Here is a 20,206-nt window from a genome sequence, read left to right as displayed (position 1 = left end):
TCTACCTTTATGCTTCCTGCCTAACTGTAAAACTGTGACAATGGAAAGTAAAATGTTGATAGACATTTAACAGGTCTCCTATGCTGTTTTTTCTCACGTGCTTCATCCAGGAACAGTCAGCTCATACCCCTGATTCCTCAATTTGTCTATGCAAGCTGCCCAGCAGAAAGAAATACATGCATAATTCCTGGGCTGCTGCTTGTAACTTTCTGTACACAAAGTCATCATTTTTTCCCACTTTTAAAAAAGCCTTATGTAAAAAACACGCATTAGAAAGACCTGCACTGCATTACATATGGACAGTTAAGCACCACTCCCAAGTAAAAACAGATGTCCAATTAATAGATGTCAGACCATTTATTAAAGTCAGTTGGCAATTTTTGTAATGTTAGATTCTAGAAACATGTTCTCCATATTTTTATAAGAACAATATCAAAGCTGAGGCTTTAGAATACACAGTTCATGAGATGTTTTTTCTATTTATGGAGCCACAGAGGAAAAGCAAGCATCAAGCATTTTATTAAAAGCTGTTCCTCCTTTTCAATACACTCCTCTGCCTATAGTTATGGAAAAACCTTGCCTTTACACACTGGAAGAATAATTTAACCTAATTACATTTAAAACCAGGGTTTGTCATTTACCTTCCTAGATTTAATCTTGACCTGAATTTGAGAGACAAGAGACAAAATATTTAAGTTTTTTTACATGTAAAAGAGAACTACTGTCAGACTGCTTTAAAAAATATTAAAAATAGATTCTTATTGTAAAGTATTATGTTATTGAAGAAATGAAAAACAGAAGAAACATATTAGTTAATGCTGCAATTTTTTTGTAGGCATATTACTTTGCAAGGGAAAGAGTGTTAGAAAGATGAAGACCAGAGCGCTAATTTCCTTCCCATCTATACTGGAAAGAAGACACTTAATATCCATCCTGTGCTATTTTAGACTAGTGGCTCTCATCATGCAAGAACAGGCCAATTGTTTGTTGAGATGCAATGCACTTCTGTCAACAAAAATAATCAACCAAACTGAAACCTTTCCGTTCCAGGCACAACAACCAGAGCTGCACACTGCACAGCACTACCTTAAATTAAAAAAAATAAAAATCTGATGCGCTGCTGAAAGAATGCACTGGCAGAACGCAAAGTTATTTCTCAGCTTGGCTTTTTTCCTGGGCTCCTGAACTTCTTGTGTGTACTTGCCTACTTCTCAGCCAAACTTTATTCTGGGAGAAGACTATTCATGGTGGATCACAAGAGAGTATTTCTGGCAGTTGCAAGTACAAACAAATGAAAAATATAACTGATGTAAAGCCATGTTGTGTTGTTAAAATGAATGTAAGTGAAAACAGGCTTCGTTTTACAAAATCAACTGGCGTACTGATCCAACTCAGGGGCCCCCAGCACAAGACACATGAAGTTAGAGCAGCTCCAGGAAAATGACTCAAGGTCTGGAACACATTTCCTATGAGGAAAATGAGAGAGCGGTGGTGTTCTTCACCCTGGAGAACAGAAGGCTCTGGAGGAGACAACCTTGTGGCCTCCCAATACTTAAAAGGAGCTTACAATGAAGACTCAGAGAGACTTTTTAACAGGGTGACTGTGGTGACTGAACAAGGGGCAGCAGCTTTGAACTGAAAGGCCGTGAGTTTAGATTGGATGTAGGGCAGAATTTTCTTATGATAAGGGTGGTTGAGGCACTGGAACAGGTTGCATAAACAAGTAGTGCATGGCCCAGCCCTGGAGGTGTTCAAGGTGAAGCTGGGGCTCTGAGTAACCTGATCTAGTGAGAAAAGTTCCTTTCCACATCAAGACAGTTGGACTAGATCTTTGCTTCCAACTCCAACCACTCTTTGATCCTATGAAGACTTCAGCATATCACAGTGCAATTCACCTTAAACAATCTCTTGCCCTTTAGATTACAGTGCTGCTTCCAGACAAAGAACAAATTCACACTCATTCACAGTACATGGAAACTCCAGGAGTCATCAACAGATCCTCAGGACAGCATTACACTGTAGACCCAGAAAAAGACACGCACTGATCACAATTAAAATAGTGGGCAGAATTGTTTTGTTATGTGCAACTTCGAATGTCACATCTGGTGACAGATAATCAAGCCAGAAAGCTTTCTGCCATTTATCAGAAAGGGGATTATTTCTTCTGCTGTGTTTTTAAACTGACTCACCATCCAGAGGGAAGGTCCCAAGTCTTAATGGAACAGTCCATTGATGAAGTTATCAGCCAACGACCATCAGGACTGAAAGTCTAAAATAAAGTAGTCAATTTAATGGCACAAGAAATAAGCCAGTCCCCACAGGAGGCCCTAAAACCCAGGTGAAATGGTATGGCCATAAGCCAAAACTGACAATAACACTACTGGAAGTGAAGAAAGAACAAAACCAGAAGCTTTTTAAGAACAGGCTCAAACATAAAACACAAGATGTATCTCACTGTCAGTCAAAGTGCTTCAGTCCCCACTTTTATGTTCATGGTGGAAACCTATTTCTAACCATAAAGTTGAGTAAGTCAAGTAAATACTATTTTAGTAGCATTTATAATTAAATTTGAAGCTAAAAACTATTTCAATGAACACTACAATGAACTTACATAAGATGTAATTAAGGAATTATCAATGTGCTGCATAATCTCAGATCTGTTTTCAGTTTGCTCATCTTTTTTATATACACAGCTGAAATTTCTGCATAATTTTGCTCCTCAACGCAGTTTTCATTATTCCCAGTACTTTGTTTTGTTTGACCCCCAAATCAGCTTGTTGTTATAGTTAAAAGTTATAGTTAAATCACAAAGCACATTAAAAAATAGATGGTAATTTGACCACCTTACATTTCCAAACTAACATGGCTAAAAGTGCTGTGGAGCTGAACTACAGCTTTACTGTTCACAGAGTGAACATAATTCCCAATGATTTAATACATGCAGAGAAATCCACCATCTGTAAAATCTGTTAGGTATCCGTGTATGGCACCTGTTACAGGCAAGAAGTTAACAATTACCATGTCATTAATCCGTCCATGATGTCCTGAGAATGTCCTGACAATCTTCCTGGTTTCTATATCCAAAACACTAATAGTGAAGTCATCAAAGGCAATTCCCAGAATACCACTGCCAAGAAACACCAACACACATAAGGGAATACTCAAGGGACAAAAAAATAAAAACATCCTAACATTGCTCCAGGTATCTTTTATCCTAAAGATAACAAGTCTTACAAGTCCTTCAGTCTAATAAAATGTCCTGTCATCCTCTGTCTACTAGTCAGTTGTATTTCAAAGCATTAGAAGTACAAATTCTAATATATTCTAATTAAGAGTACTGGCTGCCATTCTAGATAAGTATGTTCACCAAACACTGTACACATGAAATTACTTCAATTTCTTACCTGTCTCTGTGAAGCAGAATTCCACTTGGAGAAGAAGAAAGTTCAGTGGAATAAACCAGATCTTTCATTTTGAATTTCCAAAATTTAATTAATCCTTCACTACCAGCTGTGATTATCAGCTGGTTCAATCCATCCACAGCTACCCCTCTAATGGCCCCTTCATGTGCTGCAAATCAAGACAAAAGAGTATTATTTCAGAATTTAAACAGTACAGAAATTTGGCTGAATGCCAAACACTATTTTGTTTATCTTTGCCTGACTACAATGAATGATCAGCAAGTATATGACAATTTGAAAGCCAGCTCAAAGATGGCTCCAGCATTAGGTTTTTTTTATCTCTACAGAAACCAAATTGATTTCAAGTAAACACCTAGAATACAAGTAAGAAGTGCAATTGAAGCTGAGTGTTAGCTCTTATTTTTGTTTTCAGTTTGGGGAGCTTTTTGTGATTGTGAGATCTGAGGGACTTTTTGAATCACTTAAGGGATGCCTCCAAGAAGAACTACCACTCCAGACAAAATGTACAACTTCAGTCCAGGCACAAAGTCTGGGAGTTTTCCAAAGCTACTTCACACAGCAATGTAAAGACTACACATAGCTCCTCTAGTTTTGTATCAATTTTATTTCTTAATCTATACTTAGGGCTAATGGCCAGTAAGCAAAATTAGAACTTTCATCCCACTATCAATCAATGATTTTATAAAGAGACCACTTCATGTTTGCTAAGCTAGATGGCTTTTAGAAATCCAGTAAGTCTTAAGGGCTCAGGCAGGACTCTTTCCTTGTTTCTAAAACAAAAAAAATCATGTTTTGGCACCATGAGTGCCAAAAAAAACATATATGAGAGTATATGAAATATACATAAAATATATATGTATGAAATATATATGTGTGCAACTCTAAAAGGGAATGTCAGGGCACAGTCACATTACGTCCTAAATTTGCAGCTGGTTAATAAAAAATAACACCATATGCAAAGAGCTGAACTTGCTCAGGACTTCAATTTTCCTTTCATTTCTAAGCAGGGGGCACAAAACAGATGGGAAAATTTATCTAGGAGACAGAACCCTATAAAACAAGAAGCCAAATACTGGAAATATGACTATCTCAAAAAGACTGGAGGCCAGAGCACCTCATTTAAGTGCTAATCATCATGGTAACTAACAATTTTGTTTTAAAAAACCAAGGATATGCTAACATCAGAGCTGTTAAAATTATGAAAGATCCTGTCCTTCAAGTCAGGTTTCTGACTGCAAGATAGGACAGGGCAGTACAATTAGAAAAACTGAAAAGCATCCTAAATTCAACTCAGAACCTACACTGAATTTTCATAATGGCAGAACACGAGGTGACTACTGTTCTGTTAAGTGCCAGTATGTTGGAAGTTTAGGAGCTCTTACCTGTTTCTTTGCCATAATGCCCTCTGTGAATGCCAGACTGCATGTTATACACATCTACCCGTCCAGTTGACATCCCGATTACAGCGAAGTTACCACACGAGGTTATGTCAACTGCCTTTCAAGGGAATTAAAAAAAAAAATACCAATCAATAACACAAAGCACATAAGAAAACAATTCTTTAGGTGTCTGTCAGTTAGTGAAGTTGTTAGAAGTACACAGCATATTGTGAATACAAAACACTAACATGTTTTTTGAGGAAACCTGCACAAAACAAACAAATTACATCTCAAGAAAGCAGAGGGAGAAGCTCTTAAAATGAGCAAATAGTCAACATGTAATAAATATGGCAATGCCTGGTTGTGAAAGATAATAAAATCCTAGCTTAGTAACATCCATTAGAAGCCATAGGTAATATTATCAGCACTGTCAAATAATAAAGATTGCCACAAATTCAGTCCTTAAGCCCAACTGTAAGCATGGCAACTGCATGCCTCGTTCAATGCCCATGTTATCAATAACCACCCAAATTAGGGAGAGGTCACAGAAAGTTTAAATAGGAAGAAACAAAGAAACAATGGTCTAGATGTCTTTGGAAAGATACAGTCCAAAGAATCTAGTAGTCAAAAGAAAACTCGGTATTTACAATTTAATTTATCTAACACCTAACCACTCAGCAAAATGTAAAAAAAAGATGTATCACAAGACACAGGAGTTGCATGAACCCCTAGTAAATCAGGTGTGCCACAGCAATTCCTCCTTTAAAAAGCTGGTAAACCTCAGCAAACATTTGTTTCATCCCCTTCACTGTGTGTTTGACACAATGTCATTGTGACCAGCTCAAGTTTTAAAGTATTTTTGAGGTGATATCCTTGTTGCAATTTGGAAATACATTTCCCCATACTGCCAAAAAAAGCCCAGAATCTTCAGCAATCTGCATTCTCAGAGTAAGTTAATCAGCACAGGCATACAAACACCTCTACATCGCTGTGACAGACAGGTAAACACCAATCACCTCTCTGAGCCAGAAAGTAAGTAAATTTAACCCGAATGTTTAGTGAAAAAGAACAGCTTTTCGTAAGACCATAAGCATTACAAACCACCTCACTGGACACGGTGAGCTGGCAGAAAGGACTCTGCAAGCAACTAAAACACATCTAGACCGCGCTTTTTCATTCTAAGCATTATTTCTGTACCAACAGGAAACAAAATAGCATACAGCGTGAATGTGAAGAAATCTTATCCTAAATAAACTTACTGTTGCATATATGTCAATAGGTTTGTGTTTGCTAAATTCTTCTGGCCTCAGTTTGTGAGCTCCCATGGAGGTTTTCTGATAGTTCCAGGTTGTACAGGTTATATACCCCTGATGGCAGGCAACAATACCATCCCAGTCACTCTGATGTGCCACCTCTGCAAGGTAACACAGAGTCCATTTAGAAACAGTAATTCTAAAGTCAAACTTCAGCTCTCCTGATATTTTAAAGTACCTTTAGACAGAACATTTCATATTTAGTGTTCTTGTTGCACACTCAAAAGGCTACCACTCTGAAGTACCACTGGGCAAACAGTTGTACATGTGTAGTATAACTAAAATGTTAAAACCTCAAGCATTGTTTTGTATGTTACGCTTTGTGTCTTAGCCTATTTTAACCTCTGCAGTTTGAAACACATATTTCAATGTAAATGTTTTAAACAGGTTTAAATGGTTTACCCTGCTCAGTCTGTACACATTTCCAGCTGAGTGTCTTTAACTTTTTCTTCAGCTGTTGAAGCAGCAGAAGCCACCAGATAATGTCAGGTTTAAGAGCTACATCTGCTCCACATAGCAAAATACTTTTTTTGCATTTCCAGGAAAACTGTTTATCAAAAGCTCAGTATCCACACTTTGTGGTCAAATATGATATATAGAGATCTAAATAATGAGCAAGTTTGACTTTTTTTTCTGGAAATTTTAAAAAATTGAGAGCTTGAAACTAGTTATTTTTAGAACTTCAAAGATTAAAACAAGATACAAATTGGTTCACTTAAATGAACAAAGAGAACAAAGAAACAACTCTAAAATGTATGTAAATAAGTAAGTATTTAAGTACATATTTACTTAAGTAAATAAGTGGAGGTTTTAAGTCTTCAAACACAGGCAGCTCTAATATTAATTTCAAAATTAATTAGTTTTAAATATAAAACTTAAAAATATACACACATACTTGCAACAAGAGTGTACAGACAGTCTATATACCACAGAAGTCAAATGGCTCCACAAAATTGTAAATCCAGATCTTTCAACATAGGAAACAATAAAACATCCTCAGAAAAGAAAATACCTACACTTTTGACAAAAGAGATTTCAGTTCTGAAGAGGTGGTCATTAATTCAAAGAAGCACATTTTGATGAAGCAAAGATAATGTAACTCTGCCTAAAGAAGTTAAGATTCATTATTTGCATACTGAATTACAAACGAATGGATTACTTGAAATTCAGCCTTAAAAAATGACTCAAATAAATGTACTGAGGACTCAAAATCAACTGTAAGTGTAACTAAGACTTCCTCAGCTGACGAAGATCATCCTCCACCTAGCTGCTGGCTCTGCAGCCTGGAATAATACAGTAGATTTTGGCTCCCATGCTCTTTTCAAGCCAAGAGCCAGATAAGGATGTTTTAACATAATATTCTTTTTGAGATATTGGAACAATTTACCAAGTCAAACACAATTTTTAACTGTCACTCAGTAGCTCATGAAAGGCCACCAGAATAATCTAGATATAGCATGTGCTTCCAAAACAATAGTGTTTTGAGGGTTAAAAATTGAAATTAATACATGAAGATAATATATTCACATTTAGTTTGTAACCTGTGTCAAAGACCACTCACCTGAAGCAAAGGCTGTAATTGGTGGAAGTGCCATCGTATCCAGCTTAAGGCCTTTCTTTTTTGATTTCTTTTTATTAATTGAACCTTAAAAATAGACATTAAGGGTGTCAGTCTCATTGTCAGAACTGAGAATGATTTAAAAGGGACTATTAACAAAATGCAAATCTCCTTTTAAATTTAGAAACATTTGGCTTAAATAAACACATCCCTGTTCCCTACATTTGTAGAGCTAAGAACACTAAGTTTCTGTTAAAATTCATGTAATGCTGAGCAAATCACCAGCCTTTTACATTAACAGCTCAATCCACTTGTTCCACGATCTTGTGCTGAAATCCTAGGCAAAGGTTCTCCCATCACAACTAAAAACACGGTCCTATAGACATAACTATATAAAGCAATAAACAGCACCCAGACCTTTCAGTAACCAAAGAATCCTGAATTTCAAATTTATGCCCAAATTCATTTTTATGCATCTTTTTAAACAGGTCCAAATACATACATAACATGGACAGACAGGTAAAACTAAGATTATTTTAATCTTTCTGATGCTTGCTCGCCCAAATGAAAGTGTTCCTTAACCATGGCATGATGTGCAAGATGTGTTTAAGTCAAACTCTACACTGAATCAAAGGAACTCAAGCCAAGAAGTAAGAATTGGCCAACAATTTAGTCAACTGAACAGAATGGAAACAAGGTAAACAGCTGCAGTTACATATGCTGAAATGTCAGCTACTGTTTTACATATTTTTAATACAGAAATCATGCACAGTATTTCCCACAGTGAAGTAAATATACTGCCAGGATCAGAAATCTCTTTTTTAATGTATAATCAAGTATGAGCATACACTTACCGCAGAAAGGACTGAGTTTGCAGAATAACTGAGGTTATTAGCTTTTATAGAACACTTGAAGTGAAAATAAGGCCTGACTGATGTTTACATAAATGCTTTTCTGGCCTTTCACCCATGTTTGTACTTTGACTGAGATACTTACCACGTCCTAAACTTTTATTGAACTTCTCATGTACTGTTGAAAAAGATTGCAATGTTCCATCTTGACCTAAGAAAGCATTAGCACAGACCAGTGAAGGGCAAAAATCAACTTTACTCATAAGCTGTTTGAGCAAGAAGAGTAAAAGGTAAGCAATAAGCAACTTCAAACACTATAATAAGATATTTACTAAAAGTTCTAGTCCAAGAATAAATATAGATACACTCTAAGTGGCAGAACTAATGGAGCCTAATTTTCTATGGCCTACACCCCATTCCTGCAACTCTGCCCCACACATTATCAGAATGACCCTCTCCACAGTCATCTTTTCTATGTTCAATTCCTCTGACTCTGTAATGTCCATGACATTAATGAAATTTTATTAAGTTAATTTGAGGAGATGCCTCTTCTAGGGAAACCAGTAGCCCATGAAAGGCAACACCAATTCACTTCTGCTGCACAAAGTTTGACCACTGTTTCAGAAAGGAGGGCAGAGCACTAGTCTCTCTGCACTGTAGATACATCAGATCTCAAAGGTTAAGACCCTTTTCATTGTAAAGGCTGTGTTTGTGCCCTCACCACTGAAAAAGGAAATGTCAAGATTTGTTAAGCAATACTTGATTGAGATTGTGGTTTGTCTAGTGTGAGCTGAAATACTCATAACAAGAATAACTCATTACAAGAATGCAGGTCACTAGCTGGATGGCCAGCAAGAGATTTTAGTACAGGCAGTGTAATGTTTTCAAAAGTAGGCCATACAGACAACTAATTTCTTAAGAGTAATTAGAGACCAGGTGGTGAGTCTCTATCATCCCATCACCTAAGTGGTCTGGGGTAAAACATGGTCTGTTCTAGCACTTCCCTCTCCTAAGGGGTCTTTTTAAATATGCTAGTTTTCTAAGGAAGAGTAGTGACTTAAGCATTTTTATACTTTTAGATTAATATCTCAGTAAAAAGCAACCTTTAAAATATATTATCACAGACACAAGTAAGCTGTAATATATTACAACGACAGTGCAAGCCACAAAGCTTGCTCAAACTAGTGGAAAAAGTACTTACTAAAAATTAGTTACTAAATGCATTATGCTGCTTATTTTTCCCCTGCCACAACCACATTTTTCGAGTTGTTACAGGTTTCATTCTGACCAGCTAATACTTGCTCAGAAGATAACAAAAACATTTTTATTTATCAAATATATAAATATGGATGATAAGAGCAGCTCCTTTGCTATTCTGTTTTCAAGTACTCTTCAGCTTGCTGATATGTTACTCTAGGGAAACACTAATTTCCTACTAGAGCAGGAAAACTCTAGTGAAACACTTTGTAACAGCAATAAATTACACTGTTTATGTTAGCTACTCACCATGTTTCATAAACACATTACACAACACCTGAAATATAACCTAGTATATTAATAAAATAAAGACACTTATCTCTGCACATTTTCTTTATCACAACAGGAAACCAGACTGAAGAAGAATGGAGACTGATACCTGCACTAAGAATTTGCTCTCCATTTTGCCCATGATATCTGATTTTTGTTGGTGGTGCGCTGTGTCCCATTCGGCTTCTCAATATGCGACCTGTACCACCAGGCCCATCAAAAATCCAAACCTGCATCCCAAAATAAACAGAAAAAAAACAGGTTGATAAACACTGCCTTGCCAATAATTGCACCTCTTGTCAGCAGAACATGTTTATCTGGGAGCTGGTGCAGCCAACTTTACACACTGGCTTTCAGCCTTAACCCTAAAACTCTGTGAGCTTCCATCACATCACCTTATTTGTTTCCTGCTGTTCATTCTGCCCTTCCACCAAAACCTAGTGGCATCAGAGGACATGCAGCATAAGGGACTTCTATCAGCAGCAACTGCTTATGATGCAAAACATTATCAAAATGGATCAAGATTTAAGAGAATACTGGGATACAAAGTGTGGTTCTGGAAATGTGGATCCAAAGTTTTGTTCTTCAAGGGTATTACAAAGGAGTAAATGAAGCAATGACGACACAGCAGCAAATCTTTAAACTACAGTCCAACTGAGACCAGCAACTTGAGTTTTGTTGTAATGGTTTCAGAGAGCAGCAGAGATTGTAACTCACCCGTAGAGCATTATCAGCACCATTAGTAATAAGAAGTGGCTCTCCAGGGACAAATGACATGCCAGCTATTGTTGTGGAATGGGCATCTTGCATCTGACACATCAGTTTCTTCTCTTCCAGGTCCCACAAAGCAATGTGTCCAACTGGGCTACCAGCTGCCATTACTGGGTGTCCATCTGCTCAAAAAAAAAAGTTCAAAATGTTTGCTTATTGACAATCAGCTGATCCCAACTGTCTTGTCACATCTTAAGACTGATGCTAGAAAAGTCTATAAGGAAAAAGAAATCTCAAGTTGATGCTAGAAATAATATAGGTTTTAACAGAAATATTGTAGTATGTCTATCAGAAAAGAAACTGAACACTGTGATTAAAAAATACAACTTTTTCATATCAGAGAACAATAAAATCTCTAAATTCAGCAATCAGAGCTAGAGATTCTTCTTGAAAACACAACAAGTATTGACACAAAAAGGCTCTCTTTCTACTTCTCACAAGTCTTTCCACAATTTTCTCCAGTAGCATTCCTCCTCAACAGGGTCTGCACTCAATCTATATTCTATTAAGATTCGCAAGATTATTCAAATGAGAGATTAGATTCAGTATCAACAGCTCTGTAGGTAGGATCAACATTAAAGTAACTAGCTTTAATAATTAGGAGATGTTTGTTAGACAAGAAAAAGCTGTGAATACAAGTTAAGATTCCCCCGTAACAGCCGTTTAGTATTCACCCAACTGTTAACATTCTAACACTGGGAGGACAGACACTTCTGAGCAGCAGGTATGGACAGAGTAGGACGTACTGATCACAATACCTCTCACAATTGTGTACTGTGTTAGCTCTTGGCACACTGCAAACAAACTTTTCTTTTCAAGCATACTGTATGTCACTTTCTATGCAATAAGAACACAAGAAAATGCTATAAAACAGCTAGCATGATGAAAATGCATGATCTCACTTATTGCTTCCTTTTCTACATGACCTTCAGCCTTTGAAAGCTGAAAGTCTCAGCACAAATTTGATTCTGAAATGTTTTATCACAAGCTGTTTTCCTCTGTTTCATTAGTGTAAGTGTTTTCGTACATATTTTCACTAAAACCACTAGGATTTACCTGTACGAAAAGATATTGCTGTGATGGGACCCCAGTCCTGTTGAAATTTCATCAGAGTTTCATCAAACTTAATATTATGTACAACGATATGACCAGATACAAGGCCAACAGCAACAACATCCACTGCTGGAGCCTGCAAGAAATGAAAAAATTCTGTTTCAAGAAGCTGGGACTACTTTGAAAAACAGAGCTTTTGCAAGTTTTATCCTAGACAACTCTGACCATTTCCACCAGCTGTCATCAATGCTACTGATAAGTTTTAACTTACTTTTACATCTAAAAAAAAATTATAGCAAATACATTACAAAATTTTTTACTAAATCAAAAAAATCTACATTTTATCAAACTCCAAACCAAAACAAATTTGGCAAAAAACTACCAGTGTCATGAAGCTCCATGATACATGTGCATCTTGAAAATTCTGTGACTTCATGACATCATTCAGTGAAGACTATAGATACGATGTACACAAAACAGATAAGATGCCAAATGCAACAGAACTAGGAACAGAGGAAGAGCAGATAACAGACCTTCAGTCAAGAGAGGGTTACTACAATTACCTGGGACAATTATACCCGTCTTTACTGATGTCTTTTTAAACAACAGTATTTCACCTGCTGTTCTCAATCAGTTACATATGAAACTAAAAGATAACAAAAAATACTAACTTGTTCAAGAGTTGTGACTGCTAAGCCCCATCCTGGAAACGAGTACAAGAGTTTGCTGTAAAACAAACATTAAAAACCCATAAATCAATTAACCCTTGAGGATTTTCCATGACACAATGGTTGCTTTATATGTACTTATACAGAAAAGAACATCAACTTTCTGTTCTTATAAGTCAGATAAAAGGCAAAAAAAAAAAAAAAGACTGTGATACTAAGAAGTAAGATTAAAAATAAAGTTATGAATTTTATTGAAAAAGTGGTATTGTGCATTAATATCACGACAGTGACATAACTACATGCCACAAACATATGAAACAAAAGGAATATCAGTGATATCATGGCAAGCTGAGTTAGGAGAATGAAACACTGATTTATGCAAGCTGACTTAACATGTATTTGCAGAATGAACATTAATATGCAGTGAAGCTCACTGTACCTGTAACTTTCATGATTTAGAAAAGCAGCTGCTCATGGTAGGAATGAAATAATGGAAATCATTATGGATGATGATCTACTGGGACATGCTCAGAGACAACTGCATGCCTATGCATCTCTTACCTGAATCTAAGACTCAAATGCCAGTAATTACCTCTACTCTACCTGCCAGCACTTCCTTGGACCCACAACAACCAAAAAAGTCAGAAGATGGAAGGATGGAAGGCAGGAGGCCTGAACATGCTTTTACTATTATTTCAAAAGCTTTCATGTGAAAGCTATGTGATTCCAAGAAATTAAAAAAAAAAAAAAATCCTGAACAACCCCTGATATTTTGCAAGATTACTCTCACAACATGCAACCTGAAAGGCATCAGCATTCAGGGAGCAGCAGCATTCCTAGTTCCTGGAAATATACCAACCGAAAACCTGTGCCAAGAGTCAGTAAAAGATTCCACACTTAACAGTACAATTTGTTGCCTACCAAACTACTTGGAGCATGAAGCATAGCCAAAGTATCAAGGATCTTACTTGGATCTTATATTCCATAGCTGCAAGGTTCCTTGTTCACTCCCAAGGAGAATTTTATTCAGATAGGTGCTGGGATGCAGAAGTGCAGAAACTGCAAAAGTGGCTTTATCAAAATCTATCTGAAGATATTCTTCTGCAAAAACAGCAAGAAACAGTGTTAGTGTGGCTACCCCTACAAATCTGCAGGCTTGTCATCCCTCTGCAAACGTAAAAGCAGGATAGACGTTTAACTCTTCAAATCCTGCAACTGGTTTTTCTTACATTAAAGGATTAGCTAATGTGTAACAGAAGAGGCTGAACTTCTTTATAATGTCAACATCTGTTGGCTTGAAGGTGTATTTTTTCTCTGTAAGTCTACACAGTACAACAATACTGGCAATACCATATCTTTATCTGATTTGTATCTTTCTGAGGGATTCCTGCCCCTGCCTGAGCACAACACCTCATCTGATTAGCATGTCTTTTGTTTGTTATAGCAACTCCAAATCACTAAAGCCTGGCTACAGACACTTTTGACAGCCAGCAAGCAGAGAATAACACTGGTCACACCAGTGAATGCTTTCTAAAGAAACATGTTTGGGGCACTGAAGCACAATTTCACAAAGCACTTGACAACGGCATGAAAAGATGCTGACAAAAAGATTATTCACTAGAATTTGGTCATATCCAGTCTGCTAGATATCAAGGAATTACAAGAATTAGAAATAATGCCATAGCTGCTCTATCACAGCCTTTACGAGAAAATGGAACACTAAAATGTAATTTTCATATAATCATTCTCTTTTACATCTACACAGAATTTTACTGAGCCTTTGCACATGGCAGAGTATCCACTCATGAAACATTACTGCAGGATTAGGACTTCAGATCAACAACTAAGTAGCACGATCATTTAAGAATTTTCTTTTTTAAGAATAAATTGCTTCTGAATGTGTGCATTTAAAAAAACCTTTCTTCTTAATTACTGAATTTCTTACAGTGCTATCCTATAAAGCAGCAACAAAAATAAAATCTCTCACCTTCTGACTGTATATTCCAAACAATAAGGACATTATCAACATCCAGAGAGATGACATGATCACCAAAAGGCTGTAGAAGGTGTATCCTTGCCTTGTGGCCTTCATAGGTATGAACCACCTATAATTTCAAAATAGAAATGCTTCTAATAAGCTGTTAAGGTAGACTATCATGTTAACATAATACTTGAGGACAGCTAAAAGGTGTCAGCAACAAGTTCAAATAAAATTCATGGAAAGGCCACACAACTCGAAATGCAAGAGAGAGTTATATCTGATATTTAAAACTGTTTGCAAAAAATATGCTACCTAAGTATTTTTAATTATTTATTTCCAATTAATTTAGCTTACATGAATTGATGACTTTTTAAATCTTTAAATAGCTACTCTGTTATTCTAATTAATATGCAAAACACAGTTCAGCATTATGGAATTAGCTCTTACATTCTTCCAGTTTAAGCTTTTAACTCCATATTCTACAGCTCATTTCCCTAAAACTGAAGGTACCAAACAGCTACAGAAATAGGCATTCATAGAAAATTAACTGCCTTGATACCACAGACACTACACAACTGTTTTGTACTAGTGAGTAATAAGTAAGTTAATAGAAACCTCTTTGTTCCTGGCAAAAGCATGGAGAATATTGTCGTATGAAGCAAATATCAGCATGCGATCTGCTGCCAAACATGCGATGTCCTGTGGCAAAGTGTTACCTGTTGATCAAACAAAAGAAAAGTTAAACAAGTTTCAGGTTCCTAGCAAGAGAGAAAGCTTGACAGTGTATTTCTTTGGCATGGTGACCCACAAAGAAAGCCCTTTGTTCAAACATCATGTTGAATTTTAGAGAAATACACACATTTCAGAAGAATGCAAATATTACTACAAAACATTACATCAGTAGCAATATCATAAGTAAGATAACACTGGTAGAACATAAGGTAGTTATTTTGAAAAACACAATAATAAATTAGTGAACTATCTCTATAAGTAAAGGTACATGTTAGTTTTGTAAGGGCTGGAAACACAGATGATAAATCAAAGTCTCAGCATTAGCAATGCTTATTAGGTTAAGTTAATCTGCAGGCCTGGGAGTTAGTGACCCACTCCTGCACCTATCTCCGGATCACACTGAGAATTTAATGCTCTAAGAATACATCTCATTCCCTATCTCATGACTGGTTCAAAAAAAGTATCTAATATTGGGATATTTACTTAACTAGCCTAAAAGGTAAAAGAATAAAGTTCCAGATCACACTGAGAAACTTCTGGTGTTGTCCCAAATAGTAGAAAAATGAAAAAAAAACAAAAAAAACAACCCGAAAAAAAACCTCTCAATAAGACTCTCAATAACACTCTCAATCCAAGGAAATATAAAAAAATGTAAATTACTAAAGCACTTTACACTTCTGCAGAGAAACATCAGGTCAAAAATCACTGTGCAAGTGCACCTATGATACAAACTACCATGGTCACACAGCAGCCTTTCCCACAAAGGTGCTTTGTACTGTGAATTGTAAGTAGGCACAAAGAAAACTGCACCCTCTGCTGTACTGCAGCAGAGCTTCAAAAGGAGGAACTAAAATAAGAACATAAAAGAAGGTTGCATGAGGTTCCATTTGTTTGAACATCTCTTCAGCACCTCTCAAGTGACTCGAGCTTACAATCAGGTTACAGACACCTGGTACTCCACAAGAGCTGGATGCAAGGCTGCTTAGGCTAAGACAGTTTTAGGCAGACCCAAATTAAAAAGTTCAGAGCATCAACCACACAACATCAACAAACCAACAGCACCATAAAAAGAGAGGCACTGCATTCACTTTTTTCAATCACAGTTTTGTATGCAAACATCTCAATTTCTCAAAAAGCTTAGATGATTACATATGTAAGAAGATGCAGCCCACTGTAGAACAGAATATGCAATGTTTTAAAGATTTTGCAAGGTGAAAACAAAGTTAATGTGTTTACAGCTTTAAAAATGTATAGCTGATATTCTAAATCTAGTCCTGGTCATGTGACATTTATTCTCAAATTTACAGATGCTCTATTAATAGAAAACATTTTATATGCGATATCTCTGTAAAAATCTTTGTGGTACATAGAGGTAAAGCCCTTACTTTTCAAGACACAGTGCATCCCTCTGAACTGTGTAAGTGTCATGTGAAAGGGAGCTTTGGAAATCAACTGGTTCAACGTGCCACCAGCTCATCACAAAATTTATCACCAGCACTTGATTGGGTTAGCTGCAGCTGTGCTCAGCTGAGTCTTGAACACTTGAACACTGTGGAAGTTCTGCTCAAGGTCTACACTGTACCACAGTTACCTCTTCCAGACATTTTTCCTACCCTCCACTGTGAACCTCTCAAGCTGCAATCTGTGGGTGTTGCCCCTTGCTGCTCTGTCTACCACTACCACCATCAGCACAAATCCAGGCCCACCGTCCTACTGCCCTTCAGGCACACTCTGGGTCACCCTGAATTTTGCCCTTCTTAGCACTAGGCAGATCCAGTTACTCCAATGTCTCTTTTCAAACTGCTTGCTGTAGGCCCTGACACACTCTCCTGCTACTCAGCGTTATCTCCTGCAGGAGAAAGGGGAGCTGTGGAAGGGACAGAACCACACTAACAGGGTGCTGCAGTCCAGGCACGGTCCCACCAGCGTGAGGTGTAGGGGGAGAATAGCTTTGCCTGATCTGCTGGATGCATTCCTAATGAGGCTCGATACACAGCCTGCCTTACTCACAGCTCCAATGTTTTGGTCCACATTCAACCTGGCACCAGCACAGCCTCAGCTTCTCCCCAGCAGAATGCCATGAGCCAGTCAGTTCCCAGCTTCCTCCATCCCAGGTGCAGCAGGATTCTGCACTCATCCTTGCTGGACTTGGCAAGGCTCCTGTTGGCTCAGGATTCATGTTTTGCAACTGCTTCCTGGACCAAAACTTTGCTATTCTGGGTGTCAGCTACTCCTCCTAAAACGGCACCCTATGCAAGCCTATCCTAGGGGTGCGTGCTGCCTCAGCACCCAGGCTGCTGGGGATGGTGTTGAAGAACGTGGGCCCTGCTGCTGACACCCAGAGTGCTCTGCCACCAAAAGCCAAGTGAACGTCAAGCCATCAATTCATATCCTTTGTATCCACCAGTACAACCAACTCCTAACACTCCCTGAAGGCATCCACACCTATTTTCTTCATGTAATTATTTTCCTCCTCTAACAGTCTTCTAATAATCATAAAAACAGCAAAAAAGGGTCTGAAATTAATAACTGAGCTTTATTCACTGTGCAATCCCTATGGCTTAGAGGTGTTTTTGGAAGAACAAGATGGTAAGAACAGAATGGTCAAAAGGTATGCCTCTAAGAAAACTAACAGCAGTCTTATTTCCAAATTGGTATTTTAGATTTCTGAGACTCCTTTTAATATATTTCGGTGTAAATATTAGTAAGTACAATTTTTTTTTTTTAGTTGAAAATTAAGTGCAGATGTCAGACATGTTTTTAAAAAAATCCCAACAAAATAAAAGGAATTAACTATTTATGAGTACTTACTCACAGCAACAATACCAAGCTTCTTCACCTGCAATGAAAATGTTAAAAAGGCATTTTTAGTGATTGGTTGCAATGAATTTGGTATAAACAAATTAAAAATTCTAGGAATTAACCTAGATCAGACAATGAATTTGATACTTCACAAACCAGGAAGATTATTCATCCCGGTTTAGAACACCGTCTACTGAAAAACACACAGACAGCAGGTCAAAAGGAATGGGACAATGCATTTGCCAAAAGACAACTATTCACCAACATTAAGTTGTGCTTCCTGATGTATTTTACGCTAATGCACAGAAAACTTAAGGACATGTTAAGACACCCTGAGGAGCTTGGGTACCTTTGTTTCCACATCATATCTGCTTCTACCTTATTTTCACTACGACCACCCTGTATTCTAATTTTATCTCTGTTCACAGAGGTTTTGCTTTAGTTGCAAACACCTAGCCATCTCTGCCCAGTGATGATCACTACTCTACTTCAAAGGCTGTGAAGGACACTGATAGGAGTGAACGCTAAAAGGCACCACAGAAGCACAGGAAGACATCCCTGATGTCTGCACTCTGGTGCTCACAGTGCTCAGTTCTGCGTACTGTTTCCTATACAGTGAAAATGCTTTGATTGAGCCCAGGGAAGCCACCCTCTTTTGAGGCATTCCAAACCCACCCAGACACATTCCTCTGTAACCTGCTCTAAGTAACCATCCTTGGCAGGGGGGTTGGTCTGGGTGATCTCCAGAGATCCCTTCCAGCCTTAAGGGGTTTATGATTCTACACGGCAAAAAACCAAGTCCGTATAACAGGCTTTCATCTTGCTGAACTCAACTATGCTTAGCCATTTTCATACAGGCGTTTTAATAGGATGTGACTGCCCCCCGCCCACAAAACGTAACCCTCAAACGCTAAACCAGAGCGGGTGAGCTTTGATTTATCTTGTAATGAAGGAAAAGCTCCAGTACCTGGGCGCTCCGGACAGATGGGTTGCGCCGCATCGGCGAGCGCTGCCCACGTGGCTGAACAAGCTCATTCCCGGCCTGTTCAACGGGCAGCCTCCCTCTTTCCTCCCTTCCTCCCTCCCTCCCTCCCTCCCTCCCGGTCACCGCCGGCTGCAGAGGAGCGGCACCGGGGCGCCGCAGCCCCGCACACGCTCCAGCATCATGACGGCGAGGGCAATGGAGGAGGGGAGGAAGAGACGGATCTCCCTGCACGGCCCCGGCCTCCCCACGGCAGGTGAGAGCGGGAAGGAGGCCAGGAAAAAGGAGCGGGGACCGGGACGCCGCGTACTCACATTGTAGGTGTGGACGCTGCGCCCGACGGCGGCGGCCACGTAGAATTCGCGGTGGCGGCCGTGATAGCGCAGGACGTGCGGGACGTGCCCGCTGAAGCGGCCGAGCACCCGGAACGCGGCGAAGAGCCCCACGCCCTCCCGCGCCATCGCTCCGCACGTGTCCCCGTCCGTGTCCGCGTCCGAATCCGCCCGCAGGAAGCGCCCGCCCGCTTCCGCCGCCCCGCCCCGCCCCGCCGTGCGCCGCCGAAAGCGGCCCCCGCGCCCGCCGCCCCCGCGCTGCTGACCGCGGCCCCGCTCCGCACGCCGCGCACGGGCGCGATACCGCCAGGGCGCGCAGGGGAGCCTCAGCCGCGAACTGCCACAAACACCTCACGCAGTAGCGACTGCGCGTTTGGGTTTTTTTTCCCCTTTTATTCTTCATTTTTGTATCCCCTTTTATTCTTCATTTCGTTATCCCCTTTGCCCTCGCAAAGCACCAGGTCTGTTTGCGGGTGGCCCCGCCGCAGAGGCTGCAGCGGGGTGCGAAGTGAGCCCACCTCCGATGGCACATGCCGCGAGACACCAGCATCGGAAGCCTCTGAACTTCCCGAGGTGTCTGTTTTGAGGTTTTGTGGTGGTGGTAGTGTTGGTTTTGTATGTGGGCAGGTTTTTGTTTAGTTTTTTTTTTTTTTTTCAATAAATTATGGATATTAAAAAAAAAAACCAACCCGCAGGATGACCCTGTTGCTATGACTGCACGGCGGACAATGCAAGTGAAGTCCGGCGGAGGACACAAAATGCAAAGCCGTGCCGCCCCCAGGCCACCTATCCTAAGTTGTTGTAGCTTCTCCACACAGCCATCAGCTCCCTGGCT

General features: G+C 39.1%; 1 protein-coding gene across 1 annotated transcript in view; it reads right to left on the bottom strand.

Annotated features, from left to right (window-relative positions):
* Positions 1-19,536, bottom strand: part of WDR36 (WD repeat domain 36) — a 32,656-nt gene extending 13,120 nt beyond the window's left edge. The window contains exons 1-16 of the mRNA XM_041467197.1: positions 19,354-19,536; positions 18,067-18,094; positions 15,139-15,239; positions 14,530-14,647; positions 13,511-13,643; positions 12,546-12,600; positions 11,878-12,010; positions 10,768-10,943; positions 10,160-10,280; positions 8,669-8,734; positions 7,676-7,759; positions 6,061-6,215; positions 4,805-4,919; positions 3,405-3,570; positions 3,019-3,127; positions 2,190-2,269 (exon numbers count right to left, since the gene is read on the bottom strand). Of these exons, the coding sequence (XP_041323131.1) occupies positions 2,190-2,269; positions 3,019-3,127; positions 3,405-3,570; positions 4,805-4,919; positions 6,061-6,215; positions 7,676-7,759; positions 8,669-8,734; positions 10,160-10,280; positions 10,768-10,943; positions 11,878-12,010; positions 12,546-12,600; positions 13,511-13,643; positions 14,530-14,647; positions 15,139-15,239; positions 18,067-18,094; positions 19,354-19,500 (1,787 nt within the window). The 5' untranslated portion in view covers positions 19,501-19,536. The remainder of the gene's footprint in view (positions 1-2,189; positions 2,270-3,018; positions 3,128-3,404; positions 3,571-4,804; positions 4,920-6,060; positions 6,216-7,675; positions 7,760-8,668; positions 8,735-10,159; positions 10,281-10,767; positions 10,944-11,877; positions 12,011-12,545; positions 12,601-13,510; positions 13,644-14,529; positions 14,648-15,138; positions 15,240-18,066; positions 18,095-19,353) is intronic.
* Positions 19,537-20,206: the final 670 nt, after the last annotated feature.

This window comes from Pyrgilauda ruficollis, unplaced genomic scaffold, assembly GCF_017590135.1.
Source record: "Pyrgilauda ruficollis isolate IOZ18807 unplaced genomic scaffold, ASM1759013v1 scaffold202, whole genome shotgun sequence".
NCBI classification, from domain to species: domain Eukaryota; kingdom Metazoa; phylum Chordata; class Aves; order Passeriformes; family Passeridae; genus Pyrgilauda; species Pyrgilauda ruficollis.
Note: the sequence above shows the minus strand (reverse complement) of the source record. Positions and strands in the feature narration are given on the sequence as shown.